We start from the raw sequence: 23,798 nt of genomic DNA on the forward strand, positions 1-23,798 counted from the left end.
TTTTAGCCTGTGCTGTCATGTCCAAATTGTAAAAAGAACTTAAAGAGATTGATGGTTAAGTGTAAATTACTTATAGATTACTGACAAACAAAACTGGGAGCAATGGCAGTTAGATTTTTTTTTGGGAGAAGTGGGTCCCAATGAACTTAGAATTTTAGAATTGCCTCTTTTAAGGGTTATTAAGGATTGTTATTTCCAAAATCAACTTTTGACAATGATACTACTGTTTAGTGTGTGTTAAACAAGGAAATGGGTTGGGAGTGACGTTTTCTTTTTTTTTAATGCTGCTTATTAATAGGTTTTAAGGTCATGGGAGATTAAATGGCCTTATATTTTTTTCACTAGGTTTTTATCTTTTGTCTTAGTGGTGTAGTTGAAAGTGTTGTTTATGTTAATTTTTAGTTGGTGTTCTTTGGTAATGTACCACTTCTTGAGGCAAGGGTTATGGTTTAAGAAGGAATTGCTAAGAAGGGCATAAATGTATTTACCTGTATTGGAAAAGGAAGCCTAGATCATGGACAAGATTGGAATATGAAGTTGTTAGCAGGAACCTTTAGTTTTCAGACATTTAGCTGTGAGAGGGTTGTTTGAACTATAAGTTGTTTTTTTTTTTTTACAAGAATGGGGTTTAGTTGTCTCCATTGTAGTGTGGGGAATTTATTAATTTTCTGAAAAGAGTTTGTGACTTGTAGTTCTGTCTGGAGGGAGGTGGGTTAAAGTTTTAACAGAATTTAAAGTTTTGATAGACATTTTTATAAGGATGTTGGATGGAAGGTGATAATTTAGACTGATAGTTTATTTGGGCTGTATGACTATTACACTTAAAAAGCCTCTTGGTAGCACAGTGATAATATATGAGGAAAAGGAAGGATGACCTATTTGATAGTTTAATTGATACTCATACCATTATACTTTTAAAAATTAAAATTTTAGTGTCGTAAAGCGATTAAATACTTTTGTAAAAATTGTTTAAAAATTTACGAATACTTTTCAAATTGATATATTTTCATAAATCAGTGGTGTTTTTTTTTTGAACAGGTTCTATGAATTAAGCACCATAAATAGTCCCTCCCACAATTTCATATATAATGCTATTTAAGTAGAAAAGATTAAATTTTGGGTGATTGAGGTTACTTAGGCTTTACTCATTTAACAGGTTGATAAGTTTTGTCATGTGGTCTTGTCAGCTAATATAGGTTTTGTTACATAGAAAACTTTTGTAGTTGATACAGTGGAGAACAGGGCTTTTATGCTTAATGGGTCACATTCGTCCTTTTGTCACCTTTACCTGTAATGAGGGATGAAGAAAAACTCCTAATTGTGTGACTAAAATGAGTTGTATTACTTTTAACAGTTGAGAGAGATCAGTTTAGAAATTATATTTGGTTTTCTATGGTGTTCAGAGTCATTTTGGCTATTTTTTTTTTTTTTTCTGATTGAGGTAAGCTCTTTTTTAGCACACCACACTTCAACCAAAAATGATAGAGAAGCTTTTCATGTAGCTTACAAGTTTATAGACTTGATTTAAGCAGTGGAGTGAATTGGTATCTTCAGAGGTGACAAAATGCTCATAAATGGCAGTGTGTGTCTTGGGATGGGGTATAAGAATTTATTGGGTAAAAAATTCAGAGTTGGGAAGTAATAAATTTGTATAGGTCATTTTCCCCCCACTTGAGACAAGAGTTTCTCTGTATAGCCTTGGGTGCCCTGGACTTGGCTTTGTAGACCAGGCTGGCCTCAAACTACATAAATCCGCCTGCCTCTGCCTCCCAGAGTGCTAGGATTAAAGGTGTGTGCCAGCATGTCCAGCCTATTGCAGTCATTTTTAATAAGGTTTTCATTAGAGTGGCTTTATCTTGAAAATTGTTGATGAGGTCAATCTGAATTTTTGGGTGGGAGGGGGGGAGCCTTTTTTGAGACATGGTTTCTCTGTGCAGCCCTGGTTGTCCTGGACTCACTTTGTAGTTCAGGCTGGCCTTGAACTTAAGGAGATCTATCTGCCTCTGTGCCCAAGTGCTAGGATTTAAGACTTGCACCACTATGCCTGCCTGAAGTCAATCTGATTTTATTTTATTTTTTTTTGCTCAGTAACTAATTGGACAATAAAAACTGATATTCGCAGTAATTTGAAGTTCGATAATAGGCACACATTAAAGGCAGAATTCTAACACGGATCTTACACATTTGTATGGAGTATTGTTGCTAAGATGGAAAGATTTGAACAGGATTGACTTCACTACTATAATATATTATGATCATGTGAATGAAGCACTAATAACATTTGAACTTTTCAAGGCACTCTTGGAAAGAACAGGCTACACACTTGATGTGACTACCGGACAGAGGAAGTATGGGGGACCACCTCCAGATTCCGTTTATTCAGGTCAGCAGCCTTCTGTTGGCACTGAGGTAAAGAAACTTAAAAACTTGTACCATTTGTAATAAAAGTACAGGTTTCTTGTTTCCCAAAGAATTCTCCATGATTGTGAATTTATCTAATTTACAGATATTTGTGGGGAAGATCCCCAGAGATCTGTTTGAGGATGAGCTTGTTCCATTATTTGAGAAAGCTGGACCTATATGGGATCTTCGTTTAATGATGGATCCGCTCACTGGTCTGAACAGAGGTTATGCGTTTGTCACTTTTTGTACAAAAGAAGCAGCACAAGAGGCTGTTAAACTGGTAAGTTTTCTGTCTTTCTCTTCTCTCTCTCTTTTTTTTTAAGACTTTACATTCTTTATCCCTAATGCTAGGTTTTTCTTTTATGCCTTAATCAGGCAGGTTTTGCATTCCAATGTATGGATTATAGCAGAAATAGTTGATAAGATTCAAGTGGGTGAAACATCTGGCTTTATATAGTTCTGTTTAAATTTAAAGGAATGTGAAAAGATTTATGATGTGGTTCCCAAATTTTTTTTTCCACACCTAAACCATGTTTTCTTCATCAGAAATTCACAAAAACACCCATATCCCATTTGTTTGTTTGTTTATTCATTCATTGTTTTTTGAGATGGTTTGGTTTATCTGTGTAGCCTTGGCTGTTCTGGACTCGCTTTGTAGACCAGGCTGGCCTCGAACTCACAGATCTGCCTGACTCTATCTCCCTGAGTTCTGGATTATAGGTGTGTACCATATACTTTAAATAAACAAGCCAACAAACAAGTAAGGGCTGAATGCTTAGCTGTTAGAAACACTGCCTTCTCTTCAAGAGGCCCCAGTTTCAACTTTTTGTGAGTTGTACCCACAGAACAACTCAAAACCATCTGTTACTCTAGTTCCTGGGGATCTGATGCCCTCTTCTGGTGGCAACAGGCATGCATATGGTGTGGGCCAAATACCCGTAAACTTGTATTGTCTTAATACAATTAAATGAGAATTCACAGAAGACCATTAGGTTGATACTAGGTAGCAACATAAAGGATTTTGTTGAGTGGGAATGTGTGATTTAAAAACAGCAGGTGATAGGTGAGAACCTAGATTTTTTTCCCCCCAACTTTTAAAAAAGTTCAAAATTATGGCATATATGACATTAATTTTTAAAATTCTGTGAATAAAAAGAGGAGGAGAAAAGATGAAGAGAAAGAGAAAAGATGGAGCAAATTGTAGTGGCTCATGTCTACATTCCTGTACTGAGGCATGAGGCTTGCCATGATGGAGGCCAGCATGATGGGGTGGTGAGAAACCCAATAGAAATACACACATTTACACCCCTGCCCCCCAGCACCAACAACATTAAAGAAATGAAGACTATTAACTTGAAAGCAAGTTAAGAAGTATATACATGGGAGGAGTTTCAGGGAGGAAAGAGAAGGGGGAAATGATGTAATATTTTAATTGCTAAAAATTAAAGTTTAAACAAAAAGTTTAAGAGTCAGAGGTTAATTAAAATGTAAGGTATGTGTTCTTTTTATTATGTAGCTCTGCCCATTTATGACTGGCAATTGTTGTAGGCCAGGGTGGCCTCAAACCTCCAGAGATCTTCTGTCTTTTCCTTCACACACCTGTCTGTATTAATTCTGTCACTATGACAGATACTTGTTAAATTTGTTTTATCTATTTAGTGGAATCTAAGCAAATTTAAAATCTTTAGGTTGATTTGTCCTGAAAATTCTTACAAGTCCTTTAGATTTCTGAGGGTGCGTGCCCTGCGTGCAAGTGAGTGAGTGAGTGTATGTGCACCCGTGCACATGTGTGTATTTCCCTTTTTGAGACTGGGTTTCACTGTGTAGCTCTGGCTGCCTTAGAACGCATAGAGATCCATCTGCCTCTTCTAGTGCTGTGACTAAAAGCATCTACCACTATGATTTTATCTATCTTATCTATCTATCTATCTATCTATCTATCTATCTAGTTTGTGATATTTAACAGTATTCTTAATTTTGACCTGTATACAACATGTTATCTCTCCCTTTCTATCCCCTTCTTTCTCATTGACTGCCTTCATTGCAACTTGTACAAGCAGAAGGCTATTTTCTGACAACTTAGTGGCTACACCATTGAAGAAAATGATTCCTCCTCCCTCTCTTAAAGCTAGCTACTAACTTCTGAATGTTCCTCAGGGAAGGGTGGATCTTGCTAAGGACTCCCTCATCCTTGATGGAATGTTGAAGGGCCCAGTCTTGTGCAGGTAGTCTCAGCTCTTCTGTATTTATGATTGCAAAGGATATGTCATATCTAGAAGTCTATGCTTAATAGCATTCCTCTTCCTCATTTCCAATTCTGACTTTGTATTCCCAATTCTGTGCTGCTCCTGGAGCCTTGGAGAGGGATAGATTATATGTTGCATTTAGAAAAAAGTAATGAATAGCACTTATTCTCAGCACTTTAACCAGTTATGAGTCTCTACATTAAGCATCATCCTCTGCAAAAATGTTTTCTCTGTGCTCAGGGCTGAGAGCACCACAGTTTATGGGTATAAACATAAATGTTTATGGGCCTAGAGAGATGGCTACATGTTCTTGTAGAGGATTCCAGCCAGGTAGTCCCAGTACGCACATGGGATGGCTCACAATCTCCTGTAACTCCTGGACATCCAGCATCATCTTTTGGCCTCCTTGGATGACTGCATTCAACATAGTAAAAACAGAAAAAAACAAAAATTACATTTAAAAAAGTAATTTATGTTTAGAAGTCAGTTTAACCAAATTTCTTGTTAGCAAAACATTAGCAAATGACTGGCTTTTGGGGCTGCGAATGACTTTTGCCATAGACTTTTGACCAGGTTTTACATGGACCTGTATTCTTTATGGAGGTGGCCTCATACCCAATTTGAAAGTGGTTGGTTATGCCACTACTATACTTATTTACTGCATAGTCTTTAGTTAAATGGCATGATGGCTTAGCATAACGAAGCTAATATTCTAAAATACTCTAAAATTGAGAACTTTTAAAAGGGCATTTTATAGCTCAAGAATGCACCGAACACCCAATAAAGCCAAGGAAAACCTTGAAGCCAAGGAAAACCTTGAATTCCTGAGTCTCCTGACTCTACCTCTTAAGAGTACCATGACTGGTTCAAAAACAAAAAGCAAAAACAAAACAAAAAAAACTGTTGTATATCCTGTGTTTCTGATTTTCAGATTTTATATGATCATTTTTAGACAGACCTCAAGGAGAAAAATATTTTAGAGTTCTCTATTGCTTGAATCTCTGATGAGTAAAATTGAATGTGTAGATTAACATTAAGAAAGTATGTTTCACCAGGTGTGGTGTTGCATGCCTTTAATCCTAGCACTCTGGAGGCAGAGGCAGGCAGTTCAGTGCCAGCTTGGTCTTTGAGTCTAGGACATACAAAGCTATTACAACAGAGAGATCCTGTCTTGAAAAAGTTAAAAAAGATTTCTGTAAAGAGAATTCATGAATAGGTATTTTTTTAAAAATTTTATTTATTTTTTACTTTTAAGAGCATGGCTAACACTTCTCTCCTTAAAAGAATGCTTCTCTTTCAGAGGGAATATGGTATAGCTCTGCGGGGAACCATTCACTGGTAGCTTGGCAAACTTTAAGCTGTCAAAGCTTTAGTTTTATAAGTGGAAGTGAAATGAAGAAAAATACTTTAGAAGTCATCTTAGGGCTAGGAATGTAACTTAGTGACCTGTTGCCTGTTAAACCAGCATGTGAAGATTTGAGTTCAGATTTCCAGTACCCATGTAAAAGGCTGGCTTGGGATAAACTTGTGTAACTCAAGCCCTGGGGGATGGGAACAAAGGATCCCTTTCGCTCACTGGCTAGCCATGCTAGCCCAAGAACGTCATCTAGGTTCACTGAGAGATCCAGCTTCAAAAATAAGGTGAGAATTGGTAAGGGAAGATACGTAGTGTCAACTAACATGCATACCCAGTTAATGTGTATACCACACATTAAAAAAAAATTAATTTGCGTGGAGTATAAAAATAAAACCATTTTTGGTAGGTGGCAATAAAGTAGCTTAAGGTTTTTTTTTTTACATGTATGGGTGTTTTTCCTGCATGTAAATCTGTACCACTTGTGTGCCTGGTGCCTGTGGAGGTCAGAAGAGTGTGTCGGATCCCTTGGAACTGGAGTTAACAGAGGATTGAGAGCTGCCAGGTGGGTGCTGGGAGTTGAACTTTGGGTTATCTGGAAGAGAAGTTGGTGCTATTAAGCCCTGAGCCATTTCTCTAGCCCCTAAACAAACAAACAGATAAAAACAACACGCCCCAAAAAACCAAACCTTTAAAAGGTAGAGTAGTAACATAAATGAAGACAACAATCTTACTGACCAAAAACTAATAGGGAATTGTAGCGATTGATACCAGACTCAGTTTCTTGGGGGCAGAAATCATTAAGTTGGTATTGGTGTAAGAAATTTCTTTAAAAGACTTATTTAGTTTGTATGAGTGTAATGCTTGCATGTATGTATGTGGGTTGTGTGTTTGGTGTCAGGAGGTCAGAAGAGGACATCTGAGCCCATAAAACAAGTTCCAGAAAGGTGAACCGCCATGTGGGGACTGGGAAACAGGACCTGGGTCATCTGCAAAAACATTGCTCTTAACTGCCAGGCCAGCTTTCCAGTTCTGTAGAATAGTTTTGCTATGTATGTATCTATGTATCTATTAATCTAATCTATCTTATCTACCTACTTCATACTCTTTCTGGTTGAATTCAAGTAGTCATAGAGAAAAGATAAGTAGTAATAACATATAACCCACTATTAACATGTTTTTGAGCACCAGTAGGTAGGCTGAGAAGTTTTAGTTTGGAAAAATTTTAGTTAAATGCAACCCAAAATTGTATTATTATAGTTTTCTCATGCATCATGTAGTAATAACAGTGTACTTTAACTCTAATATAAAAATTTAACATAGATGACTTCGTAGCTTTTTGATTGGTCTACAAACTTAATCTTTTCATGTTTCTAGGTTTTTCTGCTTATGATTCAGGTCCTTATGTGGGTGTGTAATTTTTTAATAGGTGCTTTTTAAAAGATGTTTGTGCTGTGTGTGTGTGTGTGTGTGTGTGTGTGTGTTTTGCTTGCATGTATATATGTGTACCAAGGGGGCCCTGTTGTAGTGGATGGAAGAAGTAGTAGGCACTGGGTCTTATAGAACTGCATAGTTGTGAGCTGCCATATGGGTGCCTGGAATTAAACTTGGGTCTTGTGGGGGGGGGGCGGGACAGCTAGTGCTTTAAACCATTGAGTCATTTTTTAGCCACTTAAAATTTTTGAATATTTTTCACGAGTATTTTGTGTACTTCTTTGTAACAACACATGCATGCATTGCCCTTGGAGATGAAGGTTATCTGCCATGTGGATGCTGGGAATTGAGCCCTGGTTCTCTGGAAGAACAGCTGCTGTTCTTAACTACTGAGCCTTTTTTTCCAGCCCTATTGTGCATAGGATTTAGGAGATTACTTTAAGGTGAAAATAACTAGATATTAGAATGAATGAAAAGATTTAAATTCAAATGGATAGATATTTTTTGCTACTACTTTGTTTCTGAAGATGGACATGTTCTTCCTAAATATTTCTCAATAGAAAACACTTTAGAAATTATCCAGATTTGGGTCATATCTTGAGGCTCTTGAGTCACAACTCTGACCAAGGTGATTTTTGTGTGTGATCGAAATAGAAATGCTTTTGCATTTCTCATAGATAAAACTTGGACATTTTTCTTTTGTTGTGTCTTGACAAATATTTAGGTTGAAGGTGTTTGGATATTAAAATTGTGGGGTTTTTTTCCCCCCCCTAAGATAAACTATTTTAAGCCAGGCATGATGGCACACTACCTGTGGTGGCCTTTAATCATAGTGCTTGGGTGGAGAGGCAGAGCCTGTCTCAGAACAAGACAAAAGGAAGCCAAGCTATTACAGATTGCAAAGTTGTATTTTTTGTGGCTTATCTATAAAAATGGGTTACTTTTTAATAGCTAAAAAAAAAAAGTCATGAGGATAGAATAACATCTGGTTTCTTTTAAAAATATTTATTAGTTGAGCATGGTGGCACACGCCTTTAATCCCCAACAGTTGGGAGATAGGCTGATTTAAAGTGTCACCAGCCATTTTAAATATATTGTTTTTTTTTTTTTTAATGTAGATCTAGTTTGTGCTGCCCCTATGCTTCTGGGTTTGGGGCCCATCCACTGGAGTGTTATCAGCCTATCCTTAAAGAAAACTCCCTTTAGTTCAGAAGCCATTAACTATCTGTGCTCATTTAGGATTTGGGGTGGTGAGCCTCTTGCTCTTTTATGCTAGGATGTTGACTAGCTTGATCTTGTGCATTCATCAGTATACTGTCAAGTTTAGAAGACACTGTAGCCCTGTTCATCACTGACTTTCTGCCACTTCTTAATATAGATTCCAGTTGTGACTGAGTACTCAATTGACAATTATCTTTACACTTTGTCCTTGTGTGTTTCTGCTTTAACCACCATCGATTGCACAAAGAAACTTGACTTCTCTGTTGAGTTCTGAGAGTTGCACTAATACTTGAGTATAGGGAATTGAATTTATAGGACAGTTTACCTGAATCTGTGAAGAGTCTGAGAGAAGTGATCTGTGAGGCCTTATAGTTTACTAGCATAGCTTTAGTGTAATACTAGGTTTCTTTATCTGGGTACCTACCATGAACCAGACACAACAATTTAAGCATATAATACATTAAGGAACTGTACCAGTAGCCCAGTCATTTGAATTACGTAGTTAAGTACTGTAGAGGATCTCAAGTAGTATCTTTATTTTTAGAATAATGAAATATGTAAGACTGCTTGCATGTGTAGTTGATGGGTATGTATGCAGTGCATGGCATTATGTATGTGTATTCATAGAGGATTTATTTTTGGATTTTTAAAATTTTATACACATTTCTGTTTTGCCTGCATATGTGAGGGAGTTTTCCCCTGGAGTTCAAAACAGTTGTGAGCTGCCATGTGGGTGCTGGTAGTTGAACCTAGGTCCTCTAGAAGAACAGCCCTCAAGCTCTTTAACTGCTGAGCTGTCTCTCCAGCATCCCCAACCCCCCCTTTTTTTCCCCCCTTTTTTTCTTTTTTGACCATTTCTCACAATGTAGTCCTCTGGCCTGGAACTGCCAGCCTCTTCATCTTGTAAATTATTTCAGTTACAGCAGTGCCACTAGGTAGCTGCTGGGTAAATGACTTGACCAGTTTCATCCTTTTTTTATGCCAGAATTTTTTCTTTATGCATAGCCTGACGATTTTTCTAGCCTTTATCCACTTGTAATAATTTTAAGTGTGGTACAGTGTCCAGTTGTAGGGCTTAAGAGTAGATTAATGGGAGATGATATTCTTACTTGTATCTCTGTGAGATATGTAGGAGTACAGTATTTTGGATTAAAAACAAAACAACAAAAAACATGAAATGGTGTTGGGAGATTTAACTCCAGAAGTAGAATGCCTACCTAGAATTCATAAAGACTTTTTCATAAAGGCTTGCTTTTCGGTAACACATAAGCCAAGTGTGTGATGCATACCTATTCCAACCCTGGCACCAGGAAGGAAGAGGCTGAGGAATGGAAATTAGAGGTCACCCTTGTCTCCCTAACAAATTTGATGTAACCTTGTATATATAAAACCTTGTATTTAGAAAAAAAAAAAACAAACAACATAAAGCTAAAAACAAGGGACTAGAGATACTGTTGAGCTATTAAGAGCACTTGTGCTTACAGAGGACCTGAGCTCTGTTATAGCACCCATATCATGGCTCACTACCATCTATTCTTCCAGTTCCAGGAGATCAAAGACCCTTTTCTGATTTCTCGTGGTATTACCAGGCATGAGCACAGCTAAAACACTTGTACATTTAAATAAAAAACAAACATCCTTGTCCCCTCAAAATTATTTATAAATAAATAAAAGCAAAGCTTAGAAGTAAAAACCAACAGGAAAGTGGATGGGATAGGCAATTGTGTATATTTACTTTGTATTGTGCTGCTGAATTGGAGCCCAGTGGATGGTGGCTGTAGGGTCCATGACTGTACACCAGAGTGAAAGTAACCTGGCGAAAAATAGTACCTGTGTTAACACTAGATAGATGAAATGTTTACTTACATATTGACAGTGAAGTTTTTGTTAGAATTGACTTTTATGACAGGGTACTCAGCTTCATTTTAGACCCTCAAACCACATACTCTTTTTTTTTTTTTTTTTTTTTTCCCAGTGGTTTTTTGAGACAGGGTTTCTTTATGTATCTTTGGCTATCTTGGAACTTGCCAGGGTGCCCTCAAACTCATCATAGAGATTTAACTGCTTCTGCCTCCCAAGTGCTGACATTAAAGGCCTGTGCCATCACCACCTGGCACTCACATTCCTTATCTTTGTACTGTCTATGGTGGTGCATAATTGCTGCATGCAGGAGGCCAAGAATCTTGCCATGAGTTGGAGGCTAATTTGGGCTATGTTTTGGGATCCTGTTTCAAACACAAACATGCATATATATATACACACCACACGTAGGTGTCTATACTCCATTGTGTGTGTATATAACCATTGTAATAAATGGAGTTGATAGACGTAGGTGGAACACACCTGTAATCCCAGCACTCAGGAGGCAGAGGCTGGATTTCTGAGGCCAGCCTGGTCTGTAAAGTGAGCCCAGAATAGCCAAGGCCACACAGAAAAACCCCGTCTCAAAAAAGTAATAAATAAGTAAATAAGCAAGCAAACAAATGCAGCTGGCAAAATAAATACACGAAATATTTTACCAGCAATTTATAACATAGTTACCTGTGTTTAAAATAACTCACTAAATTCTTTAGAGTGATTGCAATTTTTATTATTACATATAGCATAGTACCTTGTTCATTCTCACTGCCTCCCATTTTCTTTCCTTGCAGGTCTGTTTCCTGCAGACCACTCCCTTTCTTTCTTCATGTATTATAATGTATATAATACATCTTCATGTTTATAATGTATATATACATCTTAGAATGTATAAATGAGAGCAAATGTTAGCATAACATTTTGTACCATGAATTCATAAATTGTTGACTTTAGAGAGTATGTTTCTCTCTCGGACCTTTACAATTTAAGTGTAAGCAAATGGGCCAAAATATAAAGGAAGAAGGGTAAAAGGATAGTTTATTTGGTTTGGGGTTTGTAGAGAAAGCTTGTGAAAAATTGAGTAGTTCAGTGAAGAAAACACTGCTATGCTAGTTACAACAGTATTTTGTGGAAGTAAGTAGAAAATAATGTAACAAATGCCAGAGAGCAGTTGTTTATAAAACTGTGTTGCTCTTGCATAGTATCATTAAAGTTAGAGTGGGTGGCATAATATGAATGGTTGAGTAATATTTGAATGAAAAGAACTAAGGCTAAAAGAGGGATTACAATAATTAGAGGGCAAAGATTTTGAAGAAAAAGCTTGTACTTTGGAAGAGAAAATCAGAGTCTGAAATATTTTGATAATGTAGGAAAGATAGTTCACAAGGTATAGTCAAATCCTTGTGTAGCTAATGTAAGCAATGTGTTTGGGCTGTCAGTTAAGATAAACCTTAACCTTAGTTGCTAAGGTAAAAGATTATATATAGGAAAGATGTGTTTATCTACGGGTGGATGAGTTAGTCTCCTCAAACTCAGTTCATATTTGCCAATTCTGTAAATGACACTTTCAAGTGATACTTGACAGTGCTAGTTTCTTAAGAGTTAGGCAGCTTCACTTTCCATATTAGTATAGAATGATTAGCCAACATAAAGAACAACTTAAGTCCTGTGCATTAATATAGGCATATGAAGAGTTGTCATTTGTGTAAGGAACACATTTCATGGTAGAATTTTTGAACATTTGGTTTTTTTGAGACGGGGTTTCTTCATGTAGTCTTGACTGTCCTGGACTCCCTTTGTAGAGCAGGCTAGCCTCTAATTTACAGATATCTGCCTGCCTCTGCCTCCCAGAGTGCGGGGATTACAGGCAGACACCACTGCATCTTACTCATGGTAGTTTTTGTTGTTGTTGTTGTTTCAGTATAGAGAAAACTTTCTAATTAAATGTTTTTAAAGAAATAGGCATATACTGTATAGTAGCTTTGCTGAGAAGAGTGAGTAACCACTTTTGAATCGATTTAAGTCTGAGATTGCTAAATGTGTGTTTGTGTCCTATGTGTGTGAGCTAGAGTGTAGGTGCTCTTTAGAGAGACTGTGTGTGTATCATTGCACACAGGCTTATGTACATAATAGAGTGGTCAGAACAAAACCTTAGATATTGGTCAGTCTTCTTCTTTGTTTGATATGGCTGTCTTTGTTTGCTGCTGTGTATGCCAGACTAGCTGGCCAGTAATTTTGCAGGGATTGTTCTGTCTCTGCTTCCTATCTATCTGTAGTTGTGCTAGTATTACAGTGCTACTGTGTTGACTTTACATGGGTTCTGGGTATTCGAACTCTGGTTCTTATGTGTGGATGGCAAGCCTTTTACCCACTGAGCTACTACCCTGTTTATTGATCAGAATTCATCTATATTTTGTTCTTGGTCACCTTATTGACAGTGGCTGGATTTTTAAAACTTGGTAGAGAACCAATTTTGTTAAATATGAGACATCACATTTTGCCCATTCTTCATACTGTGATGCTGTGCTGATAAAACTCTTAACTGCTTGAGAGTACCCATCTTTCAAAAGTTCAGGCCTGTTATATTAAATTAGAACTCATAAAATATCAGCTTGTTCATATTCCTTCCCTTGACTCAGAATTGTTCAGCAGGAAATGAGGTATGTATACTCATCTCTCCCTCCTTGTATCCTCCCCTTTTCTTCTGTCCTTATATCATGCTGTTTTCCTGCCTCAACCTTCCAAGTACTTGGATTACAGGTGTGCATTACTGCATTCAGCTTTTTTTGATTAGTCCAGTATTGGTTAAGAGGTAACAGTTTTATTGAATAAATCATGCTAAATCTAATTGTTCATAGAAAATTGTCATTCTTCAAACCTTTTCTTTTTACCCTGTTGATCAGGCATCTGGTTTAGAAGGTAGTGCATGTTTTTATTTTTTGTAGATAATAGTAGAGATATTTATTACTTAGAAGTAATGTTGTGATATTGGTGACTGAAGGAAGTGTTGGCTACTTAACAGGCATGTGGCTTCTTTTACAGGTTTTTTCTTTTTTTTAGAGATAGGGTCTTTCTACATAGCCTTCACTGTGCTGAAACTATGTAGACCAGACTGATCTACCTGCTCTTGTCTCTGGAGTACTGGAATTAAAGGCATAGCTACTGTGCCCGGCCCTTAGAATTTTTAGTTACCTGGATGGAACTAGTTGTCTTGATGGAACTTTTGTCTTCTCTTTCCTAGGTTACTTCTAAGGATTTGGTTGTTTTTTAGTAAGAATTTGTTGGTTTAACCAAGAAGCATTTGCCAAGATTTTGAGAAGTTAGGTCTTTTTTTTTTTTTTTTTCTTTTTGTTTTCTGTTTGTTTTGCGGTAGTTCTGGCTGGCCTAGAGCTCACTGTTTAGACCTGGCTGGCCCCAAACTCAAAAAGAGTTTACCTGCCTTGCCTTTGGAGTGCTGGGAGTAAAGGCATGCTATCACATTTGTCATAAGTTTGGTATTTTCATAAGTATCTTTTTTTGTTTAGACCATAAAATGAATAAAGAATATAACATTTACCTATATTTATATTTTCTATTTTATTCCTGATACTCTGAGGTCAGCTACAGAACAGAACCAAATCGAAAGCAGTTAATATCATTAAGGCTGTCTATTTTATGCTAGATTATATGAATATTGGGGAGGGAGGCTTGCATGCTTAAGTAAAATTTAGATTATTTGTACTATTTACAAAAGAATACATTGTAATTTACAATTTACTCATTGTCTCCTCTGCAATAATTGATTCAACCTTTTTTTTTTTTTGTCTATAAGAGCTTTTTGGTCTAAAGGAGAAAGATGCAAAGAAGGCTGTAAATGTTATATGATAAAATAAAGGTTATGGTAAGACTTAGCCTTACTAACTGATAACTTGAGGTGTACTGTGTTAGAATAGTAGGATGTTTACCAGCATCTATGACCTTCTTTACCCATTATATACCAGGAACAGTACTTCTGCATCTTCTGTGTTCCCTTCAGTCTGTGACAATGAATAACATCAGATGTCTTAGGGGCCAGAATTACTTCTCTTGAGTACGGTTGGGGGGTTTCAACATAATAGGATGCTGTTGTTGACCATCATAGGACTTGGTGATCACAAGTGATTGTGTGAGCTGAGTTTATTGGTACTCCTTAGTTTTTTGGAGGAGCTTAGCTGGTGGAATTTCAGGGGACCATTATTTTATTCATCCGTCCATCCGTCCATCCATCTATGTCTATCTTGGCTTGGAGGGTCAAAAATTAAGAAACTTTATATGAAGTATTGAGAGAAATGAAAACTAGCCTGGAGTTTGTATGTATCTGGTGTATCTCTTGAACTGAGACTTTTTTTCAATAGCACTTTTTATGTGTATGGGTGTCTTGCCTGCTGTGTATGTTTTAACTGGCACCTGTGGACCCAGAAGAGGGTACTGAAGCCCCTGGAACTGGAGTTACAAATGGCTTTGAGCAATTATGTGGGTGCTGGGAATCTTAAGTCCTTTGGAAGAGTAACAAGTGCTCTTAACTGCTGAGATATTTCTCCAGCAGGTAAAAATTCCAACTTTAAAGTCATGTGTTTGGTATGAATTTGGAGAATTAGATGTAAACCTGTAATTGGCTTGATCATGAAGGTGAGCTGTAAAGTGTGTGAACTTTAATTTCGGTTATCTGGAGATGAACAAGGTGATAAGGAGTCAGCCCTGAATTATATATGATGTATAATACCTGATAATGCCTGTCTTACAAGAATAGAACTCATGTTGATTCTTTTCCTTTTCCTGCCCTCCCTGTATAGACCAGGTTGTCCTTGAACTCGGAAATCCAACTGTCTCTGCCTCTTGAGTGCTGGAATCAAGGGTTGCACCACCATATGGGGCACCTGGTTCCTTATATATATATATAATGCTCCCCCCACCTCCCCAAAAAAACCCAAGCAAAGCAGGGCTTTTCTATGTAGTCTTGCTGTTCTGTACTCAGTTTTTAGACCAGGCTGGTCTTTAACGCACAAAAATCCACCTGGGTCTGCCCTCTGAGAGTGCTGGGATCACAGGCACGTGCTACAATGCCCACCTTTATAATGAGTACTGTTTATGTGTAAAGTAGGTCTTGAGGTCAAGTTTGTGTGGGATTGATTAATCAGGAATTATTCCTGCTACTGTCATGTTTATAGCAATTTATTTTTAAAAAATGTTTATATATATATATCTGTATAGATAGTGTTCTATCTGCATGTACACCCGCACAACACAAGAGAGAATCAGATCCCAGAGGTTGAGAGACACCATGAGGTTGCTGGGAATTGAACTCTGGACCTCTGGAAGACAAGACGGTACTCTTAACCACTGAGCCATTTCCCAACCCCTAACATAAACATTTACTTTTAAAAATTATGTTTAAAAAATGTAATTCCTATAATCTCTTTTCCTAGACGAGTTAGGAACTTTTAAGACTTAGGATTGTTAATAGTAAGATTGATAGTCACTTGATAAGATTGTATTTTGCCTTGCTCTTCCATATCTCGCCATTCTGTTGGATATGGTTACTTGCACATCACATTTACTTATTTTTTTAAGATTTATTTATTTAATATGCATAGTGTCATGCCTTCATGTACGCATATCTACATGCCAGAACTCACTATAGCTGGTTGTGAGCTACCATGTGGTTGCTGGTAATTGAATTCAAGACCTCTGGAAGAGGAGCCAGTGCTCTTAACCTCTGAGCCATCTCTCTAGCCCCACATTTACTTTTGTGTTTTTTTAGTTTTTATTATTTTTTTGTTATTCCAGACAGTTTTCTCTGTGTAGCCTTGGCTCTTCTGGACTCACTTTGTAGACCAGGCTGTCCTCGCACTCAGTGATCCCCCTGCCAGAGTGCTCGGATGGCAGGCGTACAGTGATCCCCCTGCCAGAGTGCTCAGATGGCAGGCGTACGCCATCTTGCCTGCCTTTTTGTAGTTTCATAGTTGAGCAGTCGTTTCCTTTTTTTCTTCCTTTTTTTTCTTCCTCTCTTTTACCCTTTAATTCTTTTTTGATAATAGCCTTTTCTCTTATGATTTTATTGTATATTTGCTTACGGTGAAATGGAGGGGAATGATAGGTTAAGATTAGAATAAAGAACTCCTCTTTAAACTTGTTTTTTAAAATTTATTTTTATATTTATTGAAACTTACTACAGAGAACGTGAAATGAGAAAGTTTATTTATGTTATGGTTTCCTTGGGGGAAGGAATTGATTATTATTAAATGAGTTTTCTATAAATTTGAATACCTAAATGGAAGAATGAATTTAGAGGTTAAGATACTGTGGAATCAGCACTTTTAAGTACAAAGTACTGCAAAACAGATTCCGAATTTATCAAGGTTCCTACGCTTCAAAAACAAACTGCCATTAAAATCATGCGCTTAAAGAAAAAAAATTATGAGCCTGTTTGGTGTTTTTTGAGTGAAACATTCATATTTTAGATTATTGTTTTAAAATAGGAATTAATGGTAAAATGTTGATATTTTATTGAGTACTTTATTATGACATTTCCATGTATTCATAGAATGTAATTGGATCATATCTACACCTATTTTTTCTTAACCCCACCTTGTGTCTTTTTCTCTTTCACATTCCTAATAGTCCACCTTTTTTACTGTCAGGCAGTTTTTTTAAAAAAAACTGAAAACAAAGTGTTTTTAAATTTTTTCTTTTTGGGGAAAATAGTTTTATGTATGCATATGAATTTTCTATAATGAATATTTTCTAATTGATAAAAAGTAATTTTAAAATATGCTATACTTTTTTTTCCTTCAGTATAATAATCATGAAATTCGTTCCGGAAAGCACATTGGTGTCTGCATCTCAGTTGCCAACAATAGGCTTTTTGTGGGCTCTATTCCTAAGAGTAAAACCAAGGAACAGATTCTTGAAGAATTTAGTAAAGTGACAGGTAAGTTGGATTTATTTGGCAGGAGGCATAACTTTTTAGTAATGAAGAGAACATTTTTGTGCCAAGTATTGTTATAAACAATATAAAACCTTTATTTGGTCATTGAGAATTTTCACCTCCGCTTTTTGAGGTTGGTAGTTTTGTTATTAAGAGAAACAGACATTGGGTTGGAGAGCTAGATTGGCATTGAACAGGTTGCTATTCTAGAAGACAAGGGTTGGATTCCCAGCACCTACACTACTGCTCTCAGCGGTTAGATTTTTTGGTGACCTGATACCCTCTTTTGGCCTTTTCTGGTACCACACACAGACATAAATTCAAGCAAAATATTCGCATACATAAAATAAGTTTTAAAAAAGATAAGGAGGGTGTATACAGAGGTTTAGGGGAGTACTTTTCCTGACATTCAAGCTAATATTGGAATATAGGTCTGGGGATGGAATGTTTATTTACCTAGCATTCACAAAGCTTTAGGCTTGATTCCCATCACTGCATAAAACCAGGTGTGTTACAAGCACATCTGTCTTTTCAGTACATGGGAGGAGGAGGAGAAGGCAGGAGAGTTGGAAGTTCAAGGTTGTCTTTGACTGCATAGTGAATTGAGGCCACAAAACCAAATTTAAGAATATGGATGGAATGTTTGAATACAATCTGCAAAGTTGTTTTATGTTTGTTTTATAGTCATTTCCATTCTGTAGGTGTTAGTTGTTAATTTTTAGATATCATTGAAGGCTTTCCCCCATGTTAAAGGAACGAGTGTCATAAGCAGAGATATTTTGTTATTATGCTACATATTTTATTTGTTCATCTGCCTACAGTCTCCAGGAAATTATCAGGCTGTTAAATCTTTAGAAACAGAATAGTATATGGCAATAACAATAGTTACTATTTTACTTTGAAGTAAGGACATTGATAGTTAAGAGCAGAAAAGGAAGCCATTTAAATGAGGTTTAGACCTGGCCAAATGGTGGAACTTTGTCTCAAAAACACTAAAAGCAAATACTGTGGATGTAGGTTCTTACAGTCCCTCCCAAATAGAATTTTAGTGCAATGGATTAAGCTAACCATGGTTGACAAAATGTGCTGCCATTTTTCTAAATAAAGCCTTTTATTATCCTCATACATTTATTGGAATCAGAATTGTCTTTGGAGCTACTTTAAAAACTGCTTTTTTTGTTGGATATTCTGGGCTTATAATACTTGGTGTTAAGATTGAAAAGACTGGGTTCTTTGAGAGTATGTTTTCATCATGTAGTTATTGCAGTGCTTGTTTTCTTTTAAACTATTTGGGGTGTCTTGGCCTCTACCTCCTGTCCACCAACCCTAGGTAGAGAGAAGATTAGTTGGGAGAGAGGGAAGGATCTCAGACCCCTTTACTTCTCCCTGTTCTTTAGGGTTAGGGTACTCATTTAGAGCGATACCAACCTCTTGTCAACAGTAAATGCAGCCTGTAGTCTCTTCCAAGCTGCTGGGCCCCTCTTTGGGGTGCCACGATTCTCTCCACACGTGACCACCATATGCACTTTCTCTTTCTGTGCTCTCATATTTATATCCTCAGAGCCCTAGACCATGCTCTTCATGCCACATGAGGCAGGCTGTTGCTAGCTGTCAAAGACCATGTCCTGAATGAGAAAAATCTAGCTGTGGACAAATTACAGCCCAACTAAAATCCACACTTGGAATTAAAACAAAAACATTTCATAGTATAACTAAGCCATTACAGTCCAGGTTGTTTTCAAACTAATGACTCTAATTTACCTCCCAAGTGTTGTATATATATAGGCCATATGTATCTTGAGTCCAAATCAAAATAAAATAATGGTCCTTTGTACAAGTGTCTAGCTAAGAAAATAAGATTATTTCTCATTTTTATTTAAATAATGTTAGTAAAACTGCTTTTGCTGTTAAATATTTTTGCTAAATAACTTTTTTTTGAATGTTTGCTTAATTTCAGAGGGTCTCACAGACGTCATATTATACCACCAACCAGATGACAAGAAAAAAAACAGAGGCTTTTGCTTTCTTGAATATGAAGATCACAAAACAGCTGCCCAGGCAAGGCGTAGGTTAATGAGTGGTAAAGTCAAAGTCTGGGGAAATGTTGGAACTGTTGAATGGGCTGATCCTATTGAAGATCCTGATCCTGAAGTTATGGCAAAGGTATTGATAGTTAAAGAAATTTTTGGTGGGGGGAGCATGAAAGGAAACTTATTAAATTATTTATGTGCATTGTTTTAAATGATTTTTTTTGACATACATATGTAGTTTACAAAGCAATTAGAGTTGTATACTAAGACGTGTGCATGGAAAGGGGAAATAGAAATCTCTTCATAGAATTATGGTTAATATTGTATGAAACTGTCTTCTACAGGGGCTGCACCATTTAAATTTCTTGTTGCTCTATACTCTCACAAACATTTAATAGAATACAGTGTTATAATCCCAATATATGTGTAGTTTTAGCCTACCTGCTAATGATAATTGAGCACATTAATCAAGGTACAACTTGTTTTGGTAGTATCTATCTTAGGTTTTTTTTCTGTTTCGTTTTTTTTTTTTTTTTTTTGTTGTTTTTTATTTTATTTTAACATGACCAGTAATCCCGCTTGTGGTATTTACCCAGAGGAGTTGAAAGCATGAAAAATAAATAGTGTGTTCTTCTAGTGGTTATAATTCAAGTTACCTTTATAAGTGGGGTGGTTACATTTGGAAATTGAACTATGGAACCATTAAAGAAATATTATTTTTTATTTTATTTTTTTACTTCAGGTAAAAGTGCTGTTTGTACGCAATCTTGCAAATACTGTAACAGAAGAAATTTTAGAAAAGTCATTTAGTCAGTTTGGGAAACTGGAACGAGTGAAGAAGCTAAAAGATTATGCTTTCATTCATTTTGATGAGCGAGATGGTGCTGTCAAGGTAAATAAATAGTAGAAATTTCTTAGGCATCTAAATTAGATGACATTTTTAGTCTTAAAAATCTGTATGCTTTATAAATTGGAGGCAATACTCAGATTATGAAATCTATGCAAGCTGGGACATGGTGGTGCACGCCTTTAATCCCAAATCGTTGGGTGGCAGATGCAGGGGCATCTCTGTGAGTTTGAGGCCAGCCTGATCTACAGATGTAGAAAGTTTGAGGATAGCCAGAGGCCACACAAAAGAGCCTCATCTCAAAAAAAAAAAAAAAAAAAAAAATCTTTCACTCAAACCTTTATTAGTCTCACCCAAGTTTTTAAAATTAAAATGGTGACGAGGAAGATCTTTAAAACCCAAGCATCTTTTATCTAATTGATTGAGGCCTTCAGAGATATGGTAAATATTTTTAAAATTTTAAATTACAATTATTTTGAAAGGCCTCTTTTGACATTGATCATTGTCTTTTTAAAGGCTATGGAAGAAATGAATGGTAAAGACTTGGAGGGAGAAAATATTGAAATTGTTTTTGCTAAGCCACCAGATCAGAAGAGAAAAGAAAGAAAAGCTCAGAGGCAAGCAGCAAAGAATCAAATGTGAGTAAAATTAGTACACTTTAAATAAAATTATTCATATAATTTTGTTATGTTAATGAAATGTCAAATCTGTTAACTACTTTTAAAAAACATCTTGAATTGAGAATGTTAGTGGAGAAATGCCAAGGATCTAAATGAATGTTTATGGTCTTGTTGCTGACCATATTTGTGATAATTTTGTACTAGTAGCTGATAATTGAGCAAAGGGAAGTCAGTCTCTTTTATTACTGTTTAATATTCTCCTGAAAGTACCATGCATCCATGCATATTAGTGACCTAATGACTTAATTTTGGCAAAAAGATTAAGGGACCTCCCACCCCAAATTTTTTTGAGGCTGGGTCTCACTGTGTAGGACTGGCTCGCCTGGAACTTGCTTTGTAGACCAGGTTGGCCTCCGACTCACGGAGATCCATGTGATTATCTCCCAAGTGCTGGGACTAAAGGTTGTGCTACCATGCCTAATTGAGAATTTCTTCTTGGAGAATATTAAGTCTTTTATTAGATTGTTACCTTTGTACCAAAGAGAGAGATACAGGGATTCATTCAACCAATACTTCTTCACTAAAAAATTTCATATTACTAATAGCCCTTGTGAAATGAGTATAATCATAAAATAGATACTAAACACGTTAGGGGTGCTGTTGAGATGGCTCAGTGGCTAAGGGTGTTTGCTATGCTTTTAGAGGGCCAGAGCTGAGTTTCTAACATCCACACCTGGCATCTCATAACCTGCTGTACACCTCTACCTCTAGAAAATTCTGATGCCTGTGTGGGTACTTAGATGCATGTGCACTTTAACTATACATAACATAAAAGAAAAAAAAAGCACAAAAGTTTAAAAAAAAGTCTTAAAAAATAGATAATTGTCTTAGTTGTAAGAAGATATGTATGTATTAAGGAAATAAAGAGGGGCCCACAAGATTGCTCAGTGGGTGAGGAAACTTGCTGTTAAGCCTGTTGACTAGAGTTCCATTATCCTGAAACCACATGGTGAAGGGAAAGAGCCCACACTTAAAAAGCTGTCCTTAGTCCTCTACACATACACCATGGTGCCTGTGCATGTACAAACACAATAAGTAAAAATCCTTACTTTTTTAAAATTATTATTTTTATATACATTGATGTCTTGCCTGCATGTATGCCTGTGCAAGGGTGCCAGGTCCTCTGGAACTGGAGCTATTGTAAGTTGTGAACTGCCATGTGTGTGCTAGGAATTGAACCTGGTTCCTCTGAAAGCAGTCAGTGCTGAGCCATCTCTCCAACCGGAAAATATTTTTTCTTAAAGAATGAAAGGAGGAAAGAGAAGTAGGAGATAATCATGAGCCATTAAGCCTGGAGACTTGGTTCAATCTCCAAGGAGCCTCGATAGTAGAAGGAGAGCACAAAGAGTTAGCCTCTGGTTTTAGTGTGCACGATGGGCCATGCACCCTCATGGTGTGCATACAAGCACTTTTTTTTTTGTTAAATATACAAAGGTAAGGGAAACTTTGCTGAGTCTAAAAATTGAAGATAACACATCACAAATTATTAGAAAGACAGGTAATTGTTTAGTATAAAAATCAATAGTTGGGCTGGAGAAATGGCTCAGATTCTAAGAGCACTGGCTGTTCTACCAGAAGTCCTGAGTTCAATTCCCAGCAACTACATAGTGGCTCACAACCATTTAGAAGATCTGGTGTACTTGTCTGGTGTGCAGGTGTACATGCAGACAGAACAGTGTATGCACAACAAATCTTTAAAAAAAATCAGTAGTTAATAGTATCCAATAGTTTTCTGTGGGTTGCAAAACAAAAGGAAGATCCCTCTCTATTATAATGTCATTTCGTAATTAAAGAAGTGGCCACATTCCGGTTTACAAGGTTGGTTAAATGTCTGATTAGATGGTATGTTCTGGATCTTAATCTCTTAAATGATAACTAAATTGAGATAAAATTGAATTCTTATACCTTGTGTAACAGTTACTGTGATTCATACTTGTTGAAGGGCTAAAGTTGTTCTGGTGATGGGAGTATAAAAGGAGAAAGAAGAAAAACTTAAAAGTGGGTATATAGATATACTCACTTGAATATATCCTTGAATATACTGTATGCAATGACATTTTCATAATTTTTAGAAGACAATTAGAGATAGTTTATTAAAGTAGCATCAATATAAGTAAAATTATTTTAGATTAGGATTGTTACTTGATGAAAGTAATAGTATGTATTTAGTAAATCTACATGGCATCTGGATTAGTCTTTTACTCAGCTTGAGATGAGAAAACTTTTGCACAGAAGTTAACTTGCCCAGGATCAGTCATACAGTAATGAGTGTAGAGATGGCATTTGAACTAAGGCAGTTATTCAGGCCCCATAATATCTCTGCTTTAAACACTCATACTGTGGCTTCTCTGTTTTATTTTTTTAGGGTTTTGGATTTATTTATTTGTTCTTATTGTAGGACATTTAACAACATCCCTGGCTTTTTCTAGATAGCACTAGCACCCAGTTATGTACTTAGACACTAACTACTGCATGTACCATTGGTAGGAGTGAGAATAGAAACATGTTCTTTGAGAATCATTGCATAGATTATCACTTGGCTTGTGTTCTTTTAAGCCAGAAAAAGACAATTTAGTAACCATTGTGCTAGAATTAAAAAAAAAAAAAATCATTCTCTATCAAGCTTGGTGGTGATGGTATATGCATTTAATACTAGCCCTTCGGAGGCAGAGACAGGTGTGTCTCTTGTGAGTTTCAGGACAGCTGGGACCACACAGAGAAACCCTGTCTCAAACATCCCCCCATCCCCTTAAAGAAAGGTCTGGAAACTTACTTTACAA

At 36.6% G+C, this 23,798-nt stretch overlaps 1 protein-coding gene across 6 annotated transcripts in view; it reads left to right on the plus strand.

Moving 5' to 3' along the window:
- The window catches only part of Syncrip (synaptotagmin binding cytoplasmic RNA interacting protein), a 34,982-nt gene that overhangs the window by 2,904 nt on the left and 8,280 nt on the right, over positions 1-23,798 (plus strand). For all 6 annotated transcript variants that reach the window (XM_021653851.2, XM_021653849.2, XM_021653853.2 and 3 more), the window contains 6 exons: positions 2,296-2,409; positions 2,507-2,683; positions 17,329-17,464; positions 19,419-19,624; positions 20,234-20,383; positions 20,855-20,976. In XM_021653851.2, coding sequence (XP_021509526.1) covers positions 2,296-2,409; positions 2,507-2,683; positions 17,329-17,464; positions 19,419-19,624; positions 20,234-20,383; positions 20,855-20,976 — 905 coding nt within the window. The remainder of the gene's footprint in view (positions 1-2,295; positions 2,410-2,506; positions 2,684-17,328; positions 17,465-19,418; positions 19,625-20,233; positions 20,384-20,854; positions 20,977-23,798) is intronic.

The sequence above is a fragment of the Meriones unguiculatus genome, chromosome 6, assembly GCF_030254825.1.
Source record: "Meriones unguiculatus strain TT.TT164.6M chromosome 6, Bangor_MerUng_6.1, whole genome shotgun sequence".
Lineage (NCBI taxonomy): Eukaryota > Metazoa > Chordata > Mammalia > Rodentia > Muridae > Meriones > Meriones unguiculatus.